This window comes from Leptonychotes weddellii, chromosome 1 (genome assembly GCF_054177405.1).
Source record: "Leptonychotes weddellii isolate Sample4059 chromosome 1, ASM5417740v2, whole genome shotgun sequence".
NCBI lineage: Eukaryota > Metazoa > Chordata > Mammalia > Carnivora > Phocidae > Leptonychotes > Leptonychotes weddellii.
The window spans coordinates 59,597,670-59,621,414 of NC_138369.1; the positions used below are offsets into that span (position 1 = coordinate 59,597,670).

Here is a 23,745-nt window from a genome sequence, read left to right on the forward strand (position 1 = left end):
CCTGGTGATGGGTATTAAAGAGGGCACATTCTGCATGGAGTACTGGGTGTTATGCACAAACAATGAATCATGGAACACAACATGAAAAACTAATGATGTAATGTATGGTGATTAACATAACAATAAAAAATTTAAAAAAAATACAATAACTAAACTGATGAATTCAATAGAGTTTCCAAAGTAGACCCAGCAATACAGAAGAAAGAACCAGTGCCCTAGAGTATAGGACATGGTAATTACACAGTCATAAAAGCAAAAGGAAAAAGCAACGAAAGAGTGAAAAAGCCTATATGAATTATGGGGACACTATGAAAGGAAACAATATCCACATTATGGAGATTCCAGAATGAGAAGAGAAAGGAACAGAAAGTATACTTAAAGCAACAATGGCCAAAAACATCCAGAAGATGGGGAGAAAAATGGACATCTCCACGTCTTAGGCCCAAGGGATCCCAAATAGGTTGAACCTGAATAGAGTTACAGGGACACATTATAATTAAATTGTCAAAAGCCAAAAACAAAGAAAGAATTTAAAGAACAGCAAGAGAAAAGATGGAAGTTACATACAAGGGAACCCCCACAAGACTACTGACAAATTTCTGAACAGAAACTTTCAGGCAAGGAGAGAATGGGATGGCATATTTAAAATACTGAAAGAGAATAACTGTCAACCAAGAATTCTAAACCCCATGAAGCTGTCTTTCAGAAAAGAAGGAATAAGGACTTTCCTAAACAAACAAAAGGAGTTCATTACCATCAGAACTTCCTTACAAGAAATGCTAAAGGAAGTTCTTGAGTGGAAGTAAGAGTAAAATACCATCATAAAAATATAAAAAGATAGTATAAATCTCACTGGTAATGGTTTAAGTATATAGGCATAGTTAGATTCTGCAATATGGTAATAGTGGTGAATAATTCACTTACAACTCTAGTTCACAAGTATAAAAAAACTAATGTATTAAAAATAATAACTACAATAATCTGTTATTAATTACACAATATAAAAAACACATAAATTGTAACAGCAATAACCTGACAGAAGTAAAATTGTCAAGTTTAAAAATTCTACTGAAGTTGTTATCAGCTTAAAATAGCGTGTTACAAGTTTGAAATATCTTATGTAAGCCTTATGATAACCACAAGGAAACAACCTATAATACTTACACAAATAATATGATAAAGAAGTCAAAGTACAGGGATGGCAAAAGACATCAAAACTCATAAAAAGCAGGATAAGAAACAAAGAACAATTAATCTATAAGATAACCAGAAACACCCAACAGAGTGGCAACAGTAAGTCCCTCCTGTCAATAATTACTTGAAACAGATTAAATTATCTAATTAAAGGACTTAGAATTCCTGAATGGATTTTTAAAAAAATCCAACAATATGCTGGCTACAAGAGACTTCACTGAGAGTGAGGGATAGAAAAGGACATTTTAATTAAATGGTAACCAAAAAAAGCAGGAGCAGCTATACTTATAACAGACAAAATGAATTTTCAACTACAAATGATAAAGAGACAAACAAGATCATTATATAATGATGAAGACATCATTACATGAAGATATAACAATTATAAATAAGAGATGTTTAACTCTAGAAAACAAACTGAGGGTTGCTGGAGGGGTGGAGGGTGGGGGGATGGGGTATTTGGGTGATGTTAAGGAGGGCACTTGATGTTATGAGCACTGGGTATTACATGCAACTGATGAATCATTAAATTCAACCCCTGAAACTAATAATACAGTATATGTTAACTAAATTGAATTTAAATAAAAAATTAAAAAAATAATTTTTTTTTTTAAAGATTTTTATTTATTTATTTGACAGAGAGAGGCACAGCGAGAGAGGGAACACAAGCAGGGGGAGTGGGAGAGGGAGAAGCAGGCTTCCCGTCGAGCAGGGAGCCCGACGTGGGGCTTGATCCCAGGACCCTGGGATCATGACCTGAGCCAAAGGCAGGCGCTTAACGACTGAGCCACCCAGGCGCCCCTAAAAAAATAATATTTATGTGCCAAACATTGGAGCTCCTAAATGTATAAAGTAAAAACAGATATAAAAGGAGAAATAACAGTAATACAGTAATAGTTGGTTACTTTAATGCCCTACTCTCAACAATGGATAAATCATCCAGACAGACAATCCATAAGGAAACAGCAGATTTGAACATTAGACACCAATAGAGCTAACAGACATACACAGAGCATTTTATCCGACAACAGCAGAATTTACATTCTTCTTGAATGCATACTGACTACATTCTAAGATAGATCATGCATTAGGCCACAAAATAAGTCTTAGCAAATTTTAAAAGACTGAAACAATATCAAGTATCTTCTCTGATCACAATGGCATGAAACTAAAAATCACTAACAATAGAAAAACTGGAAAATTCACAAATACATGGAAATTAAACACTCTCCTGAACAACCAGTGGGTCAAAGAAAAATTACAGGTGAAATTTAAAACAAAGTTTGAGACAAATGGAACTAGAAACATATCAGAATTTATGGGATGTAGCAAAAGTAGTTCTAAGAGGGAAGTTCACAGTAATAATACTTACATTAAGAAGCTAGAAAGACCCCAAAGAAACAACCTAAATCTACACCTTAAGGAGCCAGAAAAAGACAAACCAACTAATAATATAATGGCATTGTATGGTGACATATAGTAGCTACACTTGTGATGAGCACAGCATAATGTATAGACTTGTCGAATCACTATGTTGTACACCAGAAACTCAACTATACTTCAATTAGGAAAAAAAAAAAAAAAAACTGAGCCCAAAGAAAATAAGAAAGATTAGAGCATAAATAAATGAAATAGAAAACAGAAAAACAGTAGCAAAGATTAACCAAATTAAGAGTTGGTTCTTTTGAAAAGATAAACAAAATTGACAAACCCTTAGTTAGATTAACCGAGAGAGAGAGGGAGGGAGGGAGGGAGAGAGAGAGAGAGAAAGGACTTGAATCAACAAAATTATAAATGAAAAAGGAGGCATTACAATGGATACCACAGAAATTCAAAGGATCATTAAGAGGCTACTATGAACCAACAATACATCAATGAACTAGACAACTTACAAGAAATGGAAAAATTCTTAGAAATGTACAATTTACCAATACTGAATCAGGAAAAAATAGAAAATCTGAATGAGGAAAAAACAGAAAATCAGGAAAAAACAGACTGATTACTAGTAAGGATAATGAATCAGTAAGCAAAAACCTCCCAATGAAGTAAAGTCCAGGACCAGATGGCTTCATTGATGAATTTTATCAAACATTTAAAGAAGAATACCAATTCTTCTCAAACTCTTCCAAAAAATCAAAAGAGCAGGGGACATTCCTGAACTCATTTTACAAAGCCAGCATTTATCCTGTTACCAAAACCACAAAAGGACACTACTAAGAAAGAAAACTAAAGGCCAATATCCCTGATGAATACAGATGCAAAAATTATCTAACAAACCAAAGTCAGCAGCACATTAAAAAGGATCATTCACCATGATCAAGTGGGATTCAAGGATGGTTCAACATATGCAAAATCAATGTGATACATCACATTAATAGAATGAAAAGAATCATATGATCATCTTAATAGACAAAGAAAAAGCAGTTAACAAAATTCAACATCCATTCATGATAAAATCTAACAAATTAGCCATCAAAAGAACATATCAACATAATAAAGGTCATATATGACAATCCTGCAGTTTAACATCATCCTCAATTGTGAAAAGTTGAAAGCTGTTCCTCTAAGATCAGGAAAAGACAAGGGTGCACATTCTCACCATTCCTCTTCAACACAGTACTAGAAGTCCTTGCAAGAACAATCAGGGAAGAAAAAGAAATAAAAGTCACTACAAAGACATGTAAAAGGAATTGCAAACAAAGAAGTAAAACTGTCTCTATTTGTAGATGACATTACTTTATATAAAGAAACTCTAAAGACTCAACCAAAAAACTGTTAGATGTAATCAGTAAATTCAGTAAAGTTGCAGGATACAAAATTAACAAAAAAATCAGTAGCATTTCTAAATGATAACAATGAATTTTATGAAAAAGAAATCAATCCGAATTTCAATAGCATCAAAAGCAACAAAATGCTGAGGAATAAATTTAAGTAAAGAAGTGAAAGATCTCTACTCTGAAAAATACAAGATGTTAATGAAAGAAATTGAAGAAGAAAGGAAGAAATGGAAAGGTATCCTGTCTTCATGGATTGGAAGAATTAATAGCATTAAAATGGCAAAAATACAAAAAGCCATCTATATATTCAATGCAATCCCTATGAAGTTGCCAATGACATTTTTACAGAAGTAGAAAAAAAACTCCTAAAAAGCTTCTGTACAGCAAAAGAAACCATCAAGAAAGTGAAAAGACATCCTATGAAATGAAAAAAATATTTGCAAACCACGTATCTGATAAGGCAGTAATATCCAAAATACATAAAGAAACATTACAACTCAATAGCAAAAAAAAAGTAACCCAATTAAAAAATGGGTAAAGGACCTGAATACACACTTCTCCAAAGAAGATACACAAAAGGCCAACAGGTAAGTGAAAAGATGATCAACATCACTGGTCATTAGAAAAATGCAAATTAAAACCACAATGAGATACCATCTTAGGCCTGTTAGAACAGCCACCATCAAAAAGATAAGGGCTAACAAGGGCATAGATGAGAAAAGGAAACCTTGTTCACTGTTGGTGAGAAAGTAAATTGGTGCAGCCACTATGGAAAACAAGATGGAGGATCCTTAAAAAAAAAAAAATAGAGCTATCATGTGATCCAGCAATTCTACTTCTGGGAATATAGCCATAGGACAAAAACACTAACTCAAAAAATATCTGCACCTGCATGTTCATAGCAGCATTATTTATAATAGCCAGACATGAAAACAACCTCAGTATCTTTTGACCAATAAATGGATAAAGAAGTTATGGTATGTGTGTATGTATGTATGTATGTGTATGCATGTATGTGGTTACTACAGATGGACGGTGCAGAGAGGAGGAATAGGAAAAAGGTGGTCAAAAGGTACAAGCCCCCAGCTGTAAGAACAAACAAGTACTAGGGATGTAATATGCAACATGATGACTATAGCTGACACTGCTATACAATATATAGGAAAATTGTTAAGAGTAAATGCTAAGAGTTCTCATTATAAGGAAAAAAATGCCCATTTTTTTCATTTCTTTTTATTCTCTCTATAGAAGATGAATATTAGCTGAACTTATTGTGGTAATTTCACAATATATATGCAAATCAAACCAGCATGCCGTATGCCTTAAATTTATACAGTGATGTTTATTTCTCAATAAAACTAGAAAAAAATTTATAAGAACCTAACAAAGATTTTGCTAGACTTATATTGTAAGAAACACCACCGATTCGGACTAAAAAGAATAGGGATAATTTCTTTTAGAATGAAAAGAAGTTATAGGGCCCCAAATGTCTATAGATAGGAATCAGGCTTAGAATCCTACTCAGCTACAATGATGGGCCATCTTTATGGAAAAAGAACAATGAACCAGAAGTTAGAGGCAAGAGCCATAGAGAAGCATTCGCAGGGAGTACTCTCAAAGTGGGATATTTTTCCCCCCTGTGGAACAAAGGGAAATCAGAAAATGTGTTTGCCAAGATTTCAACATTGTCATGCATCAGTGACTGCTATGTCCTTTTAGTTTTTCCTTTTAAATAAGAGTTTCTATGAGGGTTCTTCTTTCTGTGTCTCCTCATTGAGTCTAAAAATGTGGCAGAGCAGATAACTTGTGTCCTTAGTTCACAGGTCTTCAAGTTTGAGAGGACCAAAATTCAAGGAGCTGACAAAAATGTACCCAAGGGGTCTCATGTATCTCTAGACTTAATTTAGATGACAACATCCTTGTTATGAAGCCTAGAAGAAACCAAGATACCCTTCAGCTGGGGAATGGATTTAAAAAAAAAACACACACAACTGTGGTATATCCAGACAAATGGAGTATTATTCATTGTTGAAATGAGTTAACAAGTCATGAAAAGACATGGAGGAACCGGGGGGGGGGGGAAGGGGGAAGGGGCGGGCGCACCTGTGTGGCTCAGTCGGTTAAGCACCTGCTTTCACCTCAGGTCATGATCCCAGAGTCCTGGGATCGAGCCCCACATGGGGCTCCCTGCTCAGCGTGGAGCCTGTTTCTCCCTCTCCCTCTGCCTGTCTCCCCTTGCTTGTGCTTGCGCTCTCTCTCTCTATCTCTATCTCTCTCTGTGTCAAATAAATAAATAAATAAATAAATTTTTTTTAAAAAAAGACATGGAGGAACTGGAAATGCATATCACTAGGTGAAAACCACTAATCCTAAAAAGCTATATACTGTAGGACTCCAACTATGACATTCTGGAAAAGACAAAACTATAGAGACAATAAAAAGACAATTAAAAGGGGAGGATATAAATGGGGGCAGGGGTTATATGGGAAATCTCTGTACCTCCCTCTCAATGTGGTTTTAAACCTAAAACTGGTCTAAAAAAATAAAGTCTTTAAAAACGTTTTTAATCTTAATGTTATAGGTATGCATAAGATGTAACATAAAGCCACCCTCAACTCATCCGATCTCATTTTCCAAGATGCTTTGGACTAAATATGTTTTTATTCTGATTGACAGCAGTAAGTCTAACTATCATGCTTACACTTGTACTTCTTGGTTTATCATCTGTAACAGTATCTATAGGAGGAAGGAAACTTTGAGCCCTAAAGGAAAATAAATGAACTTAGAGAAACTACCACAATCTAACCACATTTCCTATTTTTGCTGATAACATTATTATTATTTATAGATTCTTAAATGTCTATTTTGATTCATCAACTTTGAATAGCACTTCTTGACTCCCCGCTACATATGATGAGGAAAATAACAAATAGGCAGAAATCAAGACTCAAAATGAATTCTAAGAAGCATTTACCTTGTTCATAAAGTAGCTTCATATTTGAATCTTTGCAGGCAACCAGATTGTTGAGCAATGCAATCACACTTTGCATGGTGTTACCCAGAATGTTCTCCTGATGTTCCTGCAATAGATCACAATTTCCATCATAACTATACAGAATTGTAATTACATCATGATAGAGACAAATGATCAAATGACCTCCATCCCTTCATTCTTTGCACAAGGTCAAATAATTATCTTTCTCCGCTTTAATGAAGCAGATCCTTCTGCGTTAAGGCACTCCCACACCCCATCAGTGTGTTAAGTCAGCTGGGAGGCAGCATGAACCCTTCAGAGCACCAGTGCTGCTGCATGCAGTCCCCCATGCACAGCTGAGTGACAACCACACAGCCCTCTGGGCTTTAGATGGGGGATACGGGAGTCAGAGTGACTAGGAATCAACTACATGGAGCTTAGGAGACCACACTTGAAAGTGAACTGAGATCACAAAATAAAGCTACCACATCTCAGAGTGACAAATGCAGCAGAGTGACCAGGAGACCCTTGATGGACACATGGTTTCCAAAGCTTACAAAAACACCAGCACTGCATCTGGCTCTGAAGCTGCTCTGTCGCCAGATGTGTACCTCCCAGCAACGCCAGCCACTTGATGTTCCGAGTCGCACCATCTAGGTCTTCACTTGGTCTGAGACAAGGAGTTTGCTTTCCAAATACCGGTGCCTAAAAATTTCTACCTTTCTTGAGAAACACACACTTAAGGGTGGATGTTCATGTGTGAATGTTCCACTGACACCGATTTAAGAAGATGAATAAGGAAGCGATGGTCTGCCACCAATTTCATCCAATTATTCATACAGTTGGTTGGAAGGAAAGGGTGATTAATAAGCACAAGATGACACAACATGTTATTCATGATAAAGTAACCAACGATACATAGGAAACCTATTCTAGTCAAGAAAAGAGAAGCTAATAAATCTTTTTGGTTTTCTTTCTTTTTTTTGGTCCCATTCAATAAAATAACACATTTTGCTCCTTGTTCAAAGACCAGCCTGTCAGCAAATACAGGGCAGTTTCACTAGCAATAAATCCATTGTTCCTTCAATATACACATTTCTTATGATTAAATGTACCTCTTCTATGATGCTCTTGGTAATATTTTTGCCTCCCTGTGAAGCCAATACTTCAGTTTTCCCTTGTACTCATGGGGTGAGTGCCACTTGCTAATATAGGCATTTCCTTTAGTACAAAAGCCAACTATCCAAACCCCCATTACCCCTGAACACTACGAATCCAGGACTGTCCCCTGGCCAACCAGGTTCTCGGAGTCCCTGCAAAATGAAGGCCTCTGCCAGCCCACAACTCAGTCTGCAGAGGGGCGTAAAGCCAAGGTGCACTCTGATCATTAAAAGCCCCAGCCAACCATACTACTGGGGGTCTCCAGGATAAAGTATCTGATGCAGGAAATAAAAGAGACCAATAATCCTATAACCAGACGGGGAGAAATGGTTCTTTTTCTTTTCTAACCATTATCAAAAACATTGTTGTTGGATTTCAAGCCATTCATACACTATGACTTTTGTTTAATATAAAGTGAGGGCTTCGTAAAAATTATAGTAGAGAATTCTATTTACGCACTCTTCTCTCTTGTAGATATATATGTGCTTCCTACATAGTGTTGGGGAGGAAGGGCATGGAACAGAGTCCTTGCTCCTGCTCGAGATGATGCCGCAGTTCTCCAGGGGGTATTGAGACAGCTACTGCTATGGCTCAGGTCATCATTTCCCCCAGAAAGAATGAAATACATGCGAAGAGCAGTTGAGAAGGCATAAAAATGAGTTCAACACACTTCCATTAACTTCTATCAAATTGGTTTATTTCATTTCTCTTAGCAACTTTAATAAGATTTGTTCTTGCTGTTCACAACCGTATTAGCCTACAGGGGATAAATGATGCATTGAAAAACACCACAGTTACTTAAAGTCAGAGTAGAGGATTATATGAAGGGAGAAAACAGGGGGGTAAATTTGTGGGGCCAGAGTTGTTCTCAGGCACTCTGCAAGCCTGGTGTAAAGACAAATGGGAAACTCAAGTTTGGTTCAAAGACCACAGGGCAGAGTTGGAGGGGAGGGATGATCCCGATGAAAGACTGGGTCCCCATTAGATGCTCCTCTAGGACAGCCCCTCTCCCCAGAAAGCTATGACTGAGTTCCAGGGTAAAAAGACTGTAACAGAAGGCTAGGGAAAGTCCTGATGTCTTTTTTTTTTTTTTAAATCCCCACGGCTCATGAATGAAAGCAAGGAGTCTACACCATTGGCACCTCAATACATGCAAGTAAAGCAGTGTAAGGAGAGAGAGCAGCAGCTGATGACTTGCAACAGGGCCTTTGGCACAGGGTCAGGGGCCCAGGCACCAGTGGCCTCAGTGTTGATCTTGGCCTGCGGAGGACCAAGGCAGTGCTGAGAGTTTGCTGATGGGGCACTGGGTGCCAAGGCTCGTATCCCAGGCATGTGACCTATGTCACCATCGCATCTGATCCTCACAGAAACACTGAAGTGGCTGCAGGTCTCCCCTTGCTACAGATAAGGCCACTGAGGTTGGCGAGGTGAAGTGTAACTTGCCAGGAATCAGCCAGCTCTTCAGCGGTGAAGCTAGGACTGGGTCCATGGGATGGCGGAAGCCACGCACCTGATCACCATGCAGCGCTGCCTGCTGACCCACAGTCACGGGGCACAAGGAAGGAGAGACGGGGGTCAGAGCCAACAGCGCACCAGCACATCCCAGCTTAACCCATACCACCTGAGGGCCCATGGGGTGAGGTAGCAGGCACGTAAAGGGGCCCAGAGCAGGGGGTGGAAAAGCTGAGAAATACTGAATTGGGGCAGCTCTGGTAGCGCTGCCCTCCCTGTGCCACCATGACTGGCATCTCTTGGCTTCATAAGCGTCCTCTGTAGATACCACAATGCTCTAAGGCATAGAACGCAGGAAGCAAGATGGAGGTGCTAGGCAACTCCAGGAAAGAAAAGAATAAGCTGTTACTCCAAAGACTGGAAATACATACCTTGAGCCCCCGACCACAGCCCCACTGCTCAGACACTCAGCATGAGCCTCGGCGGCCGGGTAAGAAAGGCAGCCGAGCTCATCAGAAAAGGCATCGCTGACCGCGCACAAAGCCACAGAAGGCAATCGCACTGCATTTTAAGATTATGACAAAAAAATCCTTTATCCATAACCCATCAATAAGCACAGCTGACCTAATTTGTGTGCCTAATGCCACAGTGTGCCGACATTTAATAAACAGAGCACTTGAGAGTTCTAATAAAACACAGCATTTGCCAGTAGAGATAATTAGAATTGAAGCAGCAAAATTCTAGTGTTTGGCAACATAGATGAAACAACTTCATTAAAATGTACAGCTTCGGCAAATGAAAGGCAGGGGAGCACTGGACCCTGAAGAATCAGCCTTCTCAAAACTAATTGCTTCAGTGCTTATAGAGGACAGCTCTGAACTACCAAGGGCACGGCAAGGAAACACTACTGAAAAATGATCAGCCTTCCCAGAGCGGTTTCACTGTAAACAAAGCATTATACTTTCCTCTAATATCTGAGGACGGAAATGGCACTAGGGACGTCAGATGGCCAGACTCAAAAGTTTGGCAGGGCTCTCAATAGTCAAGGCAGGAAACACCTTTAGCAATAGAAACTCACAATGAGCCACAGTCACTCTCTTTTGCCCTTGGTGTGGGGTCAGGATTCTAAAGAGGGCAAATTAAAAGACAACCACTGGTCCCCAGGGAGGTTGGAAACCAAGAGGAGGCAGAAAAGCAGAAGCACATGGAAGAGTTATGAACGTGAAATCTATAATCTCTGGCAAATAAACACAGGGCACGTCCTACTCAACACACAGTGAGATCACATTTCAGGGGAAAACCTTTTTGCACGTTGCACTACAGGATGCTAGTCTACTGCGCATGTTCTGGGACATAGTAGAAAGGTGACAGAGACAGAGTGTGTGTTCGCTCACTTTCCTTTTTATGCTTTCTCTCATACAACTAGATTCCTAGACATCTGGAGCCCACAGAAGACTCTTCAGAGCATTCAGATGAAATAAATGTATTGGACGGAGCGGAAGAGGACATTTTTTCATATTACTGATTTTTCACAAGGCCATACCACACACAGCTCCAACTCAATGGGATCTAAACTGAACTCATCCTGTCCTTTCCCCTCACACATCGTCCTCTGGCTTCCTGTCTCAATGAAGGGCTCTACCATCTGTCCACCATGCAGCCATAAATCCTGGAATCACCTGGGGCCACTGCCTCTCTCCCGCCTCCCACATCCCATCCGTGATAAACTCCCCTTGATTCTCCCCAGGCCCACTCTTGAAGCTCTCCTCTGCCAAAGATAAGGTGGGGACACTTTGTCCCCTGTCTCCACTGCTCCTCCTGTCCTCCACTGCTAACCAGGCTCCTCCTTCTCGAGTGGCAAGACTCATTCCCATTCCTAGGGCTTAAATATGGGGCCTGCAGGCCCGGGGAATATATTAGAGTCCACTGTAGGCCCAAGGTAGGGGGGCCATTGCTTCCCACCACCCCGTTTGTCCAGAGCCCCAGGGGGATTCAAAGGCCTGAAGGGAAGGAGGGCCATGAGAACCAAGGGATGGCAGAAGCAAGGGTACTGTAGCTCCGTTGCTCTCAATCCCACAGAAGTATCATGTTAATGATTTTGGAAACACTCTCATGATTTATTGACCCAAATTCTGACTCCTGTGGGTAAGGAAAAGGGAAGGGAACAAGGTGAAGGAACACAAATTTAAAATTAATCTCCACTAATTTACCTCATAAATAAATACACACACACATACACACACACACACAGGACTTCCTGGGAAGCAAGGCCAGGATTTGGGCATCCAAAGCTGGAATGTTTGGGGTGTTATGAAGCTGGGGCTGGGGTAACTACCACTGGGCATTTGCTCTGCCGGTTGTGAAACAGTCAAATAGCCCCTCTGTCCTATGGTCAGGGCTGCTGGGGGCTTAGCAGCCTCCAAGGAGGCTCAAGGAGAACCTCAAGCACGCTCTTCCCCATCTGTAGCCAAAGATGTAGGATGCTCTCACCCTATAAGCCTGGAGGTACAGAATTAAGTCTCTTCCTTGATTTGGGTCATCATCTTTCTGATTAAAAGACATGAGAGAAAAGAATTTAAATTTTTTAATTTGACTGACAGATAGTATAGAGGCCCTGTAGCTGCAGCAAATACAAGTTCTTATTTGCAATACATTGCAGCTGACACAGAAGGGAGGCTGTGGACCAAACGGTACCATTTGCCAATCAGTATGCTGAGTTCAGCCTAAGAATTCCAGTCCTCGCTCAACACCAATGGCGGACTGCTGGGGATGCCCTTCTGTGGCAGGTTAACTGTGTCACTTGGCTTGCTCAGCCCTCCTGCTCTTTCACGTTATTTAAGCTTCTAGCAGGAAACTTCCATCCTCCCTCCTGGTTCTCGGTAGGGCCCTACTCCTCAAGGCAGGTGCACTGGGTTGGAGCCAATGCTACTCAGGCAGGAGAGCCCTGGCAATGGAGAGAGATGGCGGGAAGCAGCCAGGACCAGCATCCCCAGGGATAGACTGCACCCCTTTCCTATGTCTGCCTGGGGGGCTGACAGGCCAAACTGCCCCACAACACCCTATCCGAGCCAAAAACGGGCCCCAAGTAGGGGGACAAATGAGAAAATATAGGTGTGCATCCAGACACACAACTCCTTCCACCTTCCTGTCACATCCCTGCCACTGTCCAAAGTAATAGATAATAATAAAATGTTACAAAAATAAAGCCTTGGCAAACTAACATACACTCTTAAAAATTCAGGCCAGATGCTGTTTGCTGAAGCTGGGGTGGGGGGGAGAGGGCATGGGGAAGGCTATCCTTCTTGTTGGACAGCACCGACGTGACCTTCCTTTGCCTGACTTCATCATTGCACCTACTGTATACAGTAACCCGTGGTTCATCCAGTCCTCACCTGATGCTGAGCCCCTGGAGGGCAGAACTGGGACTTTTAATCAGTCCCCAGTGCGAGGTGCAGTGCCTGGTATGCAGAGGCCTCTGGTAGATTAACAAAGAAACAAACTGGCTCAAAGCTGCTTAGGTGAATACAGTTGGGAAAGGGATAGATAGCTCATGGGAGTCTCCTTCAAGGAATTACCTTGTCACAGACTAGAAATTGTCTTCAATTAAATAATTGATAAATACTTATTGAACAATAAAAATAATCTTCCTCAAAAAGTCTAATAGGTACATACTTTTTGAATATTTGCAATAAATGATAAATTCAGACCTTTTCACTTTAAATAAAATACATAAAATCTCTCCCATGTGAAATAGTTAATACATACTCCAAAAATCCTGAAAGATGCTGACACAATTTTTTAAAAGATTTTTTATTTATTGAGAGAGAGAGAGAGAGCATGCACAAGTTGGGGGGACAGGCAGAGAGAAGGGAGAAGCAGACTCCCTGCTGAGCACAGGACCCAAAGTGGGCCCAATCCCAGGACCCTGAGATCATGACCTGAGCCGAAGGCAGATGCCTAACCAACTGAGCCACCTGGGCACCCCGATGCTGACACAATTTTAATGGCACTCTCTGTTAAAAGTGATCGCTCACTTGGGACACCTGGATTCAGTGCCCTTAACACCTCTTTGCTAGGTCAGCTAGTGGTAGGTGAGCTAGTCCTAAGGACATGGGAATACCTCAACATAATACCTACTGGCCCTCACACCCCCAAAGCACACACTGTCTGCATCCCATTGGATCTTTCAACTAGTTTTTGTTGCACAGGACTGTCTCTAAAGTGGCAATGAGACCCTAGCCATCTCACCGTCTGAGTTGAAATTTCAAAGAAGGAGCACCTTTCTCCAATAAATTATTCTGAGCAGGTAACAAATCAGACATCAGGGGAACTGCAAATACATACACTGGGTATTTACAAACCAGCAGCATAAGGCAGCCCGGATCTTTGTCACTCACCCTGGAATTTGGTGCACTTGGTATTTTATGCATGATCACTTCTGTTCTCAATCTCCATAACTGAGGGCAATCAGCTTTCCTTTTCTTAGACTCTACTTAGATAATAACAGTTATATTTGTATAATCACTTTGGAACATTCAGTACGCTCATTTTTGGCCACACAATGATAGAAACTATACCATCTTGGAGAATACATTGGTTGTAATAGGATAAAATCATCTGAGGAATTTTTCATCTCCTAGATAATAAAAAAAATGCCAGCAAGGACCCAGAATATTAACTGGAATTTGAAGATACTCTACTATAAGCATAAACTGGGTACAAGCAAAAAAGCGTTAATGTGGATCATGCTGGACAACCATGGGCAGGGTAAAAGGGTCTTGTGATGGATCAAGAAACTCACAGACCCTGAGCAGAGAGCAGGGCATATGCTGGGAACACAGGAAAAATAAGGAGATTCCGGAGGAGTCAGATTGACCAACTTGACCAAGGAAGAATGTGACCATATACTGGCCAGTTCCATTTCTGAAACCTAGAAGGGGACTATTGAGAGCTTAAATAAATTTCTTAGACCAAGCCAGGTTGGTCTAAGGACCTTATCAGCTGAAACCTGACCCCCCTCTTCAATATCTATTCTGGGACAAATCCCTTTGGGGGTCTTGGCTGTATGCTGGACAACCAAGACTCATCTACAGAGTGCCCATTTGTTCACATCCACTGCTTCTGGATCAAAGCAACTGTCCCACCAGTCCCTGGGAAGTCCCTTAAGCTTAGGAATGAGGGAATAGGGAGGAAGGGAAAGGGAAGGGTATGGGATTTTCATATTTTTAATTCTTGTACCCCCAATAAATGAGTTTCAGCTTTAAGAAATTCCATATCAAGATTGCTTCATTAAGTTTTCTTCAAGCAGGTCAAAGAGAAAACCATAAATCTGAATGAGTGCTAAGAAGGGAAGGACAAAAGATAGAAGGGAGAGACTGGAGAGGATGGGAAGGAAGAAAGAGGGACCACTGGATTTCCTCAAGAAAGAAAAATGAGCCCAGAAAAGATAAGCTCAGGATGCAACCCCAGGTACACAGGTGCTAAAACAAAAATTCTCTGCATCATAGGGTAGCTGGTCACCTCAATCAGGAACTAAAAGTCAGTCAACTGACCTATTATGTGTCCAACCACTGGGTATCTCCAAATAAATGCTGACCAACATTTCAATGGGATGTGCACAGAGACAACAACAGCTCGGGTCCCTGCCCATTGGCACTGCCTAGTGTCAGCCCCCAGGTGACCCAGGCCATCTTCAACAGACAGGGAGAAGAGGAGCAAATGATTCTGTTTAACACCAAGCACTTCAAGCTCTTTCTCAATTCATGAAACACATGTATTGGGACTGTCTTCTTGCTACCACACTCTCACCTGGCCACCCCCCATTGCCCCCATGGATATATGGAATAATAGTGTCACAGCCCCTTCTGTGTATGAATTCTGATGAGCTGCAAATGAAAAGATGTGTGCTCCCCTTGGGCAAACTGGCTGACAATGGGATCCTTCCTTCTGATGGCTTGCATGACATTGGATGAGCACAGGGGAATGTTGTCCAGTCTGTTTGTGTAGGGTGCACGGAAAAGGGGCACTGATCTTTAAGAGAGCTTCCCTGAGCTGTCCCTGAGCTTCTGGGACATGCATACACCATTCACAGAGGACTGGAGTCTATTCGTCACCAATCTTATTGGCTAATCTTAGAATCTCATCTCTCAGGGCACAAGTAGCATGTTAAACAACCAAACCAAACACACACATGAACACACACAAAAAAACCTGTCTTGGAAGTTGTTAGGGAAAGTCATCAAAAAGACATGAAGGCCAGTTGACCCAGGGCACCCGGAGGCTCCCATCCCCTCCCAGTCCTTGGAATGTGGGTTCTGCTGGCCTTTCCTGCTCCCAGAGGCTGCCCCTAGAACACACCCTTGAGATAGTGATGTGGTGTTGAGAACACCTGCACGGTATACGTGACTGAACCCCGGTAAGGCCTCTATATATAAACTTTTAACATTTGGCAGGCGGTGCAGAGATCCACTGTCTTGCTGCCCAAGACAAGCCTCATATGTAAGTCCCCTTTGCTTATGAAATGGCCATCTACCAACCTGGAGTGGCCGGCCTGTTTCTTCCACCTCTCCCTGCCCTGCCAGAGCCAGGGTTGGTTTCAGATTTCACCCAGGAAGCTCCCTAGAGGGTTGTGACCCAAAAGCAGCAGGAGGAGAAACAACCAATATAGCTTCAATTCTGAAACATTTCACATGACCATGCTCTGAATAATATAGACTCTGGCGCTCCATCAGAATGACTCCAACAGCAATGACTTTGAGCCACAGCATCCAAGTCATCATCACACAATCCATCAAGGGCAGGGCACGAGGCAAAACCTCGACAGCTGGAAACGTCATTTGAAGCCATACAGAGGACAGAGAGCTCTTCCCCGCCAGCAACGGAGGGGGACAGAGCACGCAACTCATCATTTTGCACCAGCTGCCATATCCAGGGGCAGGGCTGGGAGCTCCACTGGAAACAGGCAAAAGGGAAAGCCCTGCCCCCGACACATGCAGATGCAGGCAACCAGGGAGAGGTGACCTGCTGGAGTTTCAGGCTAACCTCCAAAGTCCTCTTCTGCTTTAACATCCTTCCATACTAAACCCAATGCTGCATCTGCCAGCAATGGAGAGCATACGATGGAATAATTCCTAAGAGTTATTTGAAATGGAACCAGGAGGACACTGAGGAGGTGGGGTTCATGCATATCTTCTGTCTCAAATTCTCAGAGGTTTTTTTTCTTTTTTACTGAACTCAGCTAAAAGTCAAGGCATCTACTTATGTTATAATGGACATAAATGGATTTTCTGCCCAACATTAGCCCTAGCAACCAATCACATGTAGATTAATGTAGCTGTAGATAAACCAGCATCAACCACCTTTTCTTTAATACAACTTACGTAAAACTTCTCTTCCCAACTTATTTTTTATTTTTTTAAACACTTCATTTATTTGAGGGAAAGAGGGAGAGAGAGCACAAGTGGGGGGTGGGGACAGAGGGACAAGAAGACTCCCCACAAGCGGGGAGCCCAACTCGGGGCTTGATGCCAGGACCCTGAGATCATGACCTGAGCCAAAATCAAGAGTTGGCCACTTAACCAACTGAGCCACCCAGGCACCCCCTCTCTTTCCACTTTAAAAACTCTAACCTTTGTCTCTCCAGAGCAGGTTTTCGATTTCAATCAAACCTGTGTCTCCTGGATTGTAATCCCTAAGACTCCCAATAAAAGCACATATTTTGTTGTGCAGCTTACAGTTTTGTCTTTGACACTTCTCAAAGAATATTTGAAAGAGAGGTTAAATAATATCAAATAATATCAAATTATATCAAATTCCTATGCTTTCCTATAGTCAAACAGAACAGTTCTGCACAGTCTCAAATATTTACTTGTGGATTGTAGCAAAGATCACTCAAATAAAAGTTTTAGCACAAGACAAGTAACCCTATCCCCATCTTTCCAACGTGCACTTAATAAATCTAAAAACAAAAGGTTGTTGGGTGAAACAATTTCCTCAGAATTCTGCCTTTCTTCAGCCCCTCAAAAGAATCCTAAATACCACATGCCACCTGAGTTACCATGAAGTCCAACTTCATCACATAAATACTGGGGGGGGGAGGGAGAAAAGGATAGGTTTATGAATTACTATCCTCCTAATCACAGGATTTCACAATATTGATAACAGAACTGACTCAGAATGAATGTAAGCTCCCATATTAAAAAAAGTGGTTTTAATGTGAATTTGCATAAATTTTAAAATGCATACAAACATATATACACACAAACAGACCTGAAAACCTTTACAAATATGTGAACAATTTGATTATTCATTATTTTGAGTAGTCTGCCCAGTTGATATCCTTTTATATTACAGAAAATAGTGTGTACTATTTTGAAGGTAAAAAATGCATGATCTCCTCTGCACACAATTGAATGTCATTCCTTCAACAATCTATACTAAAGACCAGCCCACATCAGGCCCACTGTAGATCCTGATGACACGCCCCAAACCTGCACCAGACACCTGCCCTTGGGGAGCTTCCCATCCAGTGAGAGCGCAGGGAGACAGAATGGGCTGAGAGGAGTATGCTGATTGTGCTAACACATACTAGGGAGTGAGATCCTGGTGAGCTGAGAAGACCAGAAAAGGTTTTAGGCAGGAGATGGGAATGGAGCTGGGTGGGAAGAACCAGCAGGCTTGCAAAGCTCTAGAACTTGGGGAAGGGCACAAACCACAGGACTTGGGAACTTGAGGTTGACAGAAATGAGACATCACAAAGGCACACTGAGGCTGATGACTCTGAAGACTTGGCTAAGACTTTTGGAATCCATACTAAATCTCAGCTAACAAGTGCCTGGGTTAGTAATTTCTTTTGGATTCAGTGGAGTTAAAAACAAACTAGATATATTTGAATTTAAAAAAACTAAAAACTAGAAATACACTGTTGCTGTAACTCACGGATATAAATTAGTTACATCACCCCTGCACAGAGTGGGCAGGAGTGGCTCTGTGTCATCCTCAAGGTCAGCTCCTCAGGGCCTGCTCCCTGCCGGCTTCTCTCAGCTCCTCACCTCACCTGTGGCCAGTCTTCATCACCTGACCTCAGCACCTTGTCTTCTGCTTATACTCGGCCCTGTGGCATGGACTTGAGACTGAATCTAAAGTAACCAGAGTCTACCTCTGGCTGGAAAGGCCAGCACTCTATCTCCTTAGTGACATCAAACAGAGGGCGCAATACTTTCTGGAGATTTTTCAGATGTACGGATTCTTACCTATCCCTACCTGTGAAGTTCTACCACGTGTAAAGGGCTAATACTGTTACTGATTCTGTTACTATCTACAAATAGGATTTAGCTGTGGATTTAGCTCTGGATATGCTTGAGGGCCAATTATTTCCCCCTTGTAAAGCGGCATTTGCCGGTTCTGGGTGATGGCTGAAAACTAGACTGGGTACATACAGAGAGATGTGGATATACCTGAAGCCAAAAGATAACCAGAGATATTCTTAAAATTTCTCAGAGCTTCTGCACTTCAGAGACATTCATCAGAAAGTCTCAGTTTTGTTTTCAACTCTGGAATCAAACTTCTTTTGCATGAAAGCTCTTAGATAATGATACTTATAAGTTTTAAGAGATCAGGTTAGGAAGAGAATACAAGAGCCTCTGGATGTGAGACATTGATATCAAATAGCAAAAATGAAAGAACAGTATATTATTAGCTGTTTTTGTTTTTTAATGGAACTCACAGGCTTCCATGTGCTCCCCACAAACGCCTCAGAGTTGCCGTGTGGCTGGAAACCTAAATGAAGTCTCAGAAAAGATAATGGAGCTTTAATGATGGAAATAGTAAGAAAATTAAATCTAATCATGTTCCATTAAGCACGCTCTTAGCTCCCATTTTTACTAAATTATTTTAGTATGATTTTGCCTCTATCTATTGAAATAACCTTTTATGGCAATTTGATTTGCAAGCATAAATAAGTCTCATTTACTTTCCACTATGAAACCCTGCGGGATTAATAAGAAGAGATGGATCATCTAAAATCTTACCCATTCTGCAATCAGGAAGTAACCATTCAGAGAGATGGATACTTTGTCTAATATTTTATATTTAGATCTGTGTGGAAAAGCATTACACTATAATTAGGGTCTCATTCAACAACAACATATCACCTGCTAGAGGGACCATCTTCAACCAGCCTTGGCTTCCATACCAGCCTTGAAAGGGAGCCACAATCGTCCACACTTCCTGTGCTGGTGGGTCACCTCACCTCCTCAGACCTTAATCCTCAAGCTCATCCTCTTCCCCCTGCTCTTTGATGGACTTTTATCATGTTTAGAGTGCTTTGCTACTATTGGCCAGAACTGCTGGAGTGTTTGCTTCCAGAAGGATGCTCCTGCATAGCTACCTAGATCTGCGTTCTAGAGGACAGAGTGACAAATTGTAAGCAATCATGCACTCAGTCCAGGAGTATGCAACCATGGAACACAGCAAAGGACAATGGGAGTGGTTCTTCAATTCTGAGCTGTGCAAAGAATAGAACCACCTGTCAGAATATGCAGGTGGGGTTTTAAATATTCTTTCCAAAGCACATTTACTTCCAAAAAGCGTGACAATGAAAAAGCTATGAAGTGTAACTAGAATCACAATTTGCAAATTAGAGGAGTCTCTGGGCCCAGTCTTGATCACTTCTATCAAGATTTAGAGGATTTAGGAGGGAAAAATCACATTCAGCAGGAATGATAACTATGGGAAAAGAGGCTGGGAGAATGTCACACAAGGACCAGACATGAATCCACACCTATATTCTATTCTAACTCTGTATTCAGGACTGAAGTACACAAAATACAATAAAAAATGAACTTATGAAACCAATTTCAACTACAGACCATAAAACTAAATAAGGGTATAAAAATTATTGACATGTCTGCACCCAGTAATACAACAACTCTCAAACCAGGAGAAGCAAGGAGAAATACACAGAAACACACTAATAATGGAACACTATATTCACTTCCCTCAATCTAAGATGATTAAGGAAAAAAAATTAGTAATGTATATCTTATACATACAGGATATATCTTAGAAATATATATGTTATATGGGGCGCCTGGGTGGCTCAGTCGTTAAGCGTCTGCCTTCGGCTCAGGTCATGATCCCAGGGTCCGGGGATCGAGCCCTGCATCCGGCTCCCTGCTCAGCAGGGAGACTGCTTCTCCCTCTCCCACTCCCCCTGCTTGTGTTCCCTCTCTCACTGTGTCTCTCTCTGTCAAATAAATAAAATCTTTAAAAAAAAAAAAAAAGAAATATATATGTTATAGATATATGCCAAATTCTGAACCCTATGGAGAATAACTGTTTTCAAATGCACAGAGAATTCATGAAATGTACCATAGCATATACAAAAAAAAATCAACAAATTTCCCCAAAATAGAAATTTATTCATTGTACTAATACTAAAATTTATAAACCAAACAAGTTTCTATTAAATGCAATTTTAAAATTCTTGAGGGAAATACAGATCAAAATTGAAAACTTTTGTGAAAATACATATAATGAAAACATTATACATTAGAATGCAGTAGATACTGCTTATAGTTTATAAGATAAAAACATAGCATTAGATACAATAAAAATACTACAATAAAGGAAGTATTCAATTTTTAAATTCTAGAAAAAATGAAGTTACTGAAAGCAAGCAACAGGATGAAATTTAAAAAGATAAAAGCAGAATTTAATCAATTAGGAGACCTGTGCCTCTACTAGGATATATTAGGTCACAAAGGCCAATATTGCCTTATAACAACCAGAAAACCCCACATAAATTATAAAATCATATTTGTAGAGATATCAGACAGCTACAGAAGCACCAAGAAGTAGGTGAACTAAAGTTCCAGAAAGTAGAGAAATTTTCCAATGTCAACTGATACTTCCATTTTTTTCCTGCAGGGGCATTTGCTGGTTCTGGATGATGGCTGAAAATTGGGCTTAGTACATACAGGGAGCTCCACTGAGGGCAGGAGAAACTGGCAATGGTTTTAAAGCTTGTATGGGGCTGGAATAACAAGTAGGAAATTTAAGGGGCCTCAGACAAAAACAGCATCCCCCCAAAATTTGATGGTTGCTACAGGAGGCTGATAAGATGGACAGAAAAATCTATAAAAGATGGAGTAAAATCTCCCACTGTTCATGGTACCTAAGAAACAATGACCATTCAGTCACTCTATGTCTTTTCATTGGAACATTTAGTCCATTTACATTTAAAGTAATTATTGATAGGTATGTAACTTACTTCCATTTGTTACTTGTTTCATGGTTGTTTTCATAATTCTCAGTTCCTTTCTTCTTCTTGCTCTCTTCCCTTGCTGTTTGATAGCTTTCTTGAGTATTACGCCTAGATTCTTTTCTCTTTTTTGTGTGGTTACCAATAGGTTTATATATAAAATCTTATATATATAGAACTCTATATTAAGTTGATGGATGCGTAAGTTTAAATCTATTCTAAAAGCACTAAATTTTTATTCCCACTCCTCATTTTATGTATATGGTGTGATACTTTACATCCTTTTATTTTGTGAATCCCTTGACTGATTTTTGTAGATATAATTGATTTTACTGCTTTTGTGCTTTAACCTCCATAGTGATTTTACAAGTAATCAATCTACAACTTTTATTATGTTTGCATTTCTCTGTGAAATTCTTCCCTTTCATAATTTTTTTTTTTACTCCTAATAATGGCCTTTCTTTTCACTCAAAGAATTTTCTTTAACATGTCCTGTAAGGTTGGTTTAGCCTACTACCCTGCGGTGCCCTGTAGCAGAATACCCTCTGCTCACCAGACCAGGCATTCCTGAGGTTTCTCCTTATGTGGACTGCATGCACCCTACTGTTGTGGCTGAGCCATGATTGCCTTCAGTTCAGTTGGCTGCAATGACCGACTTTAACTGCTGTGGGTGCACTAGGCAGGATTTGGTCCCTGTGCTATTAAGGGGCCTGTCTGGGGCTGCCACAGACTTGTAGTTGGGTGGTGTAAGCAAGAATGTACAATGGGGAAAAGACAGTCTCTTTGACCAATGGTGTTGGCAAAACTGGACAGATAAATGCAAAAGAATCAAACTGGACCATTTTCTTACACCATACACAAAAATAAACTCAAAATTAGACTTAAATGTGAGACATGACCATAAAACTCCTAGAAAACATAGGCAGTAATTGCTTTGACAATGTTGCCTTAGGAATATTTTCCTAGATATGTCTCCTGAGGCAAGAGAAATAAAAGTGAAAATAAACTATTCAGACTGCACCAAAATAAAAAGCTTTGCACGGCAAAGGAAACCGTCAACAAAACAAGAAGGCTACCTATCAAATGGGAGAAGATATTTGCAAATGATATATACAGTAAAGGGTTAATGGGAGAAGATATTTGCAAATGGATATATACAATAAGGAGTTAATACCCAAAACATATGAAAAATGTATACAACACCAAAAAATTCATTTAAAAAATGGGCAGAAGACCTGAACAGGAATTTTTCCAAAGGCAACAGACACATGAAAAGATGCTCAACACCACTCATCATCAGGGAAATGCAAATCAAAACCACAAGGAGGTATCACCTCACACCTGTCAAAATGACTAAAATAAAAAAGACAAGGAATATCAAGTGCTGACAAAGATGTAGAGAAAAAGGAACCCTTGTGCACTGGTCGTGGGAATGCAAGTTGGTGCAGCCATTGTGGAAAACAGTATGGAGGTTCCTCAAAAAGTTATAAATAGAACCACCATATGATCTAATAAGTATTTACCCAAGGAAAACAAACAAAAAAAATTCAAAAAGATACATGCACCCCTATGTTTATTGCAGCATTTATAATAGCCAAGATATGAAAGCAACCCAAGTACCCATCCATAGATGAGCAGATAAAGAAAATGTGGTGTATCTATAGAATGGAATATTACTCAGCCATAAAAAGACTGAAATCTTCCCATATACAACAACATGAATGGAGCTAGAGTGTATTATGCTAAGTGAAATAAGTCAGAGAAAGACAAACACTATACGATCTCACTCATATGTGGACTTTAAGAAAACAAATGAACAAAGAAAAAAAGAGACAAACAAAAACCAGACTCTTAAATACAAAGAACAAACTAGTGGTTGCCAGAGGGGAGGGAGGAGGGGGAGGGGTGAACTAAAGGGGATTAAG

At 40.5% G+C, this 23,745-nt stretch overlaps 1 protein-coding gene across 1 annotated transcript in view; it reads right to left on the reverse strand.

Annotated features, from left to right (window-relative positions):
- The window catches only part of LOC145715887 (serine/threonine-protein kinase ULK4-like), a 226,023-nt gene extending 218,939 nt beyond the window's left edge, over positions 1-7,084 (reverse strand). Inside the window, exon 1 of the mRNA XM_081824974.1 lies at positions 6,946-7,084. Within this exon, the coding sequence (XP_081681100.1) occupies positions 6,946-7,021 (76 nt within the window). The 5' untranslated portion in view covers positions 7,022-7,084. The remainder of the gene's footprint in view (positions 1-6,945) is intronic.
- Positions 7,085-23,745: the final 16,661 nt, after the last annotated feature.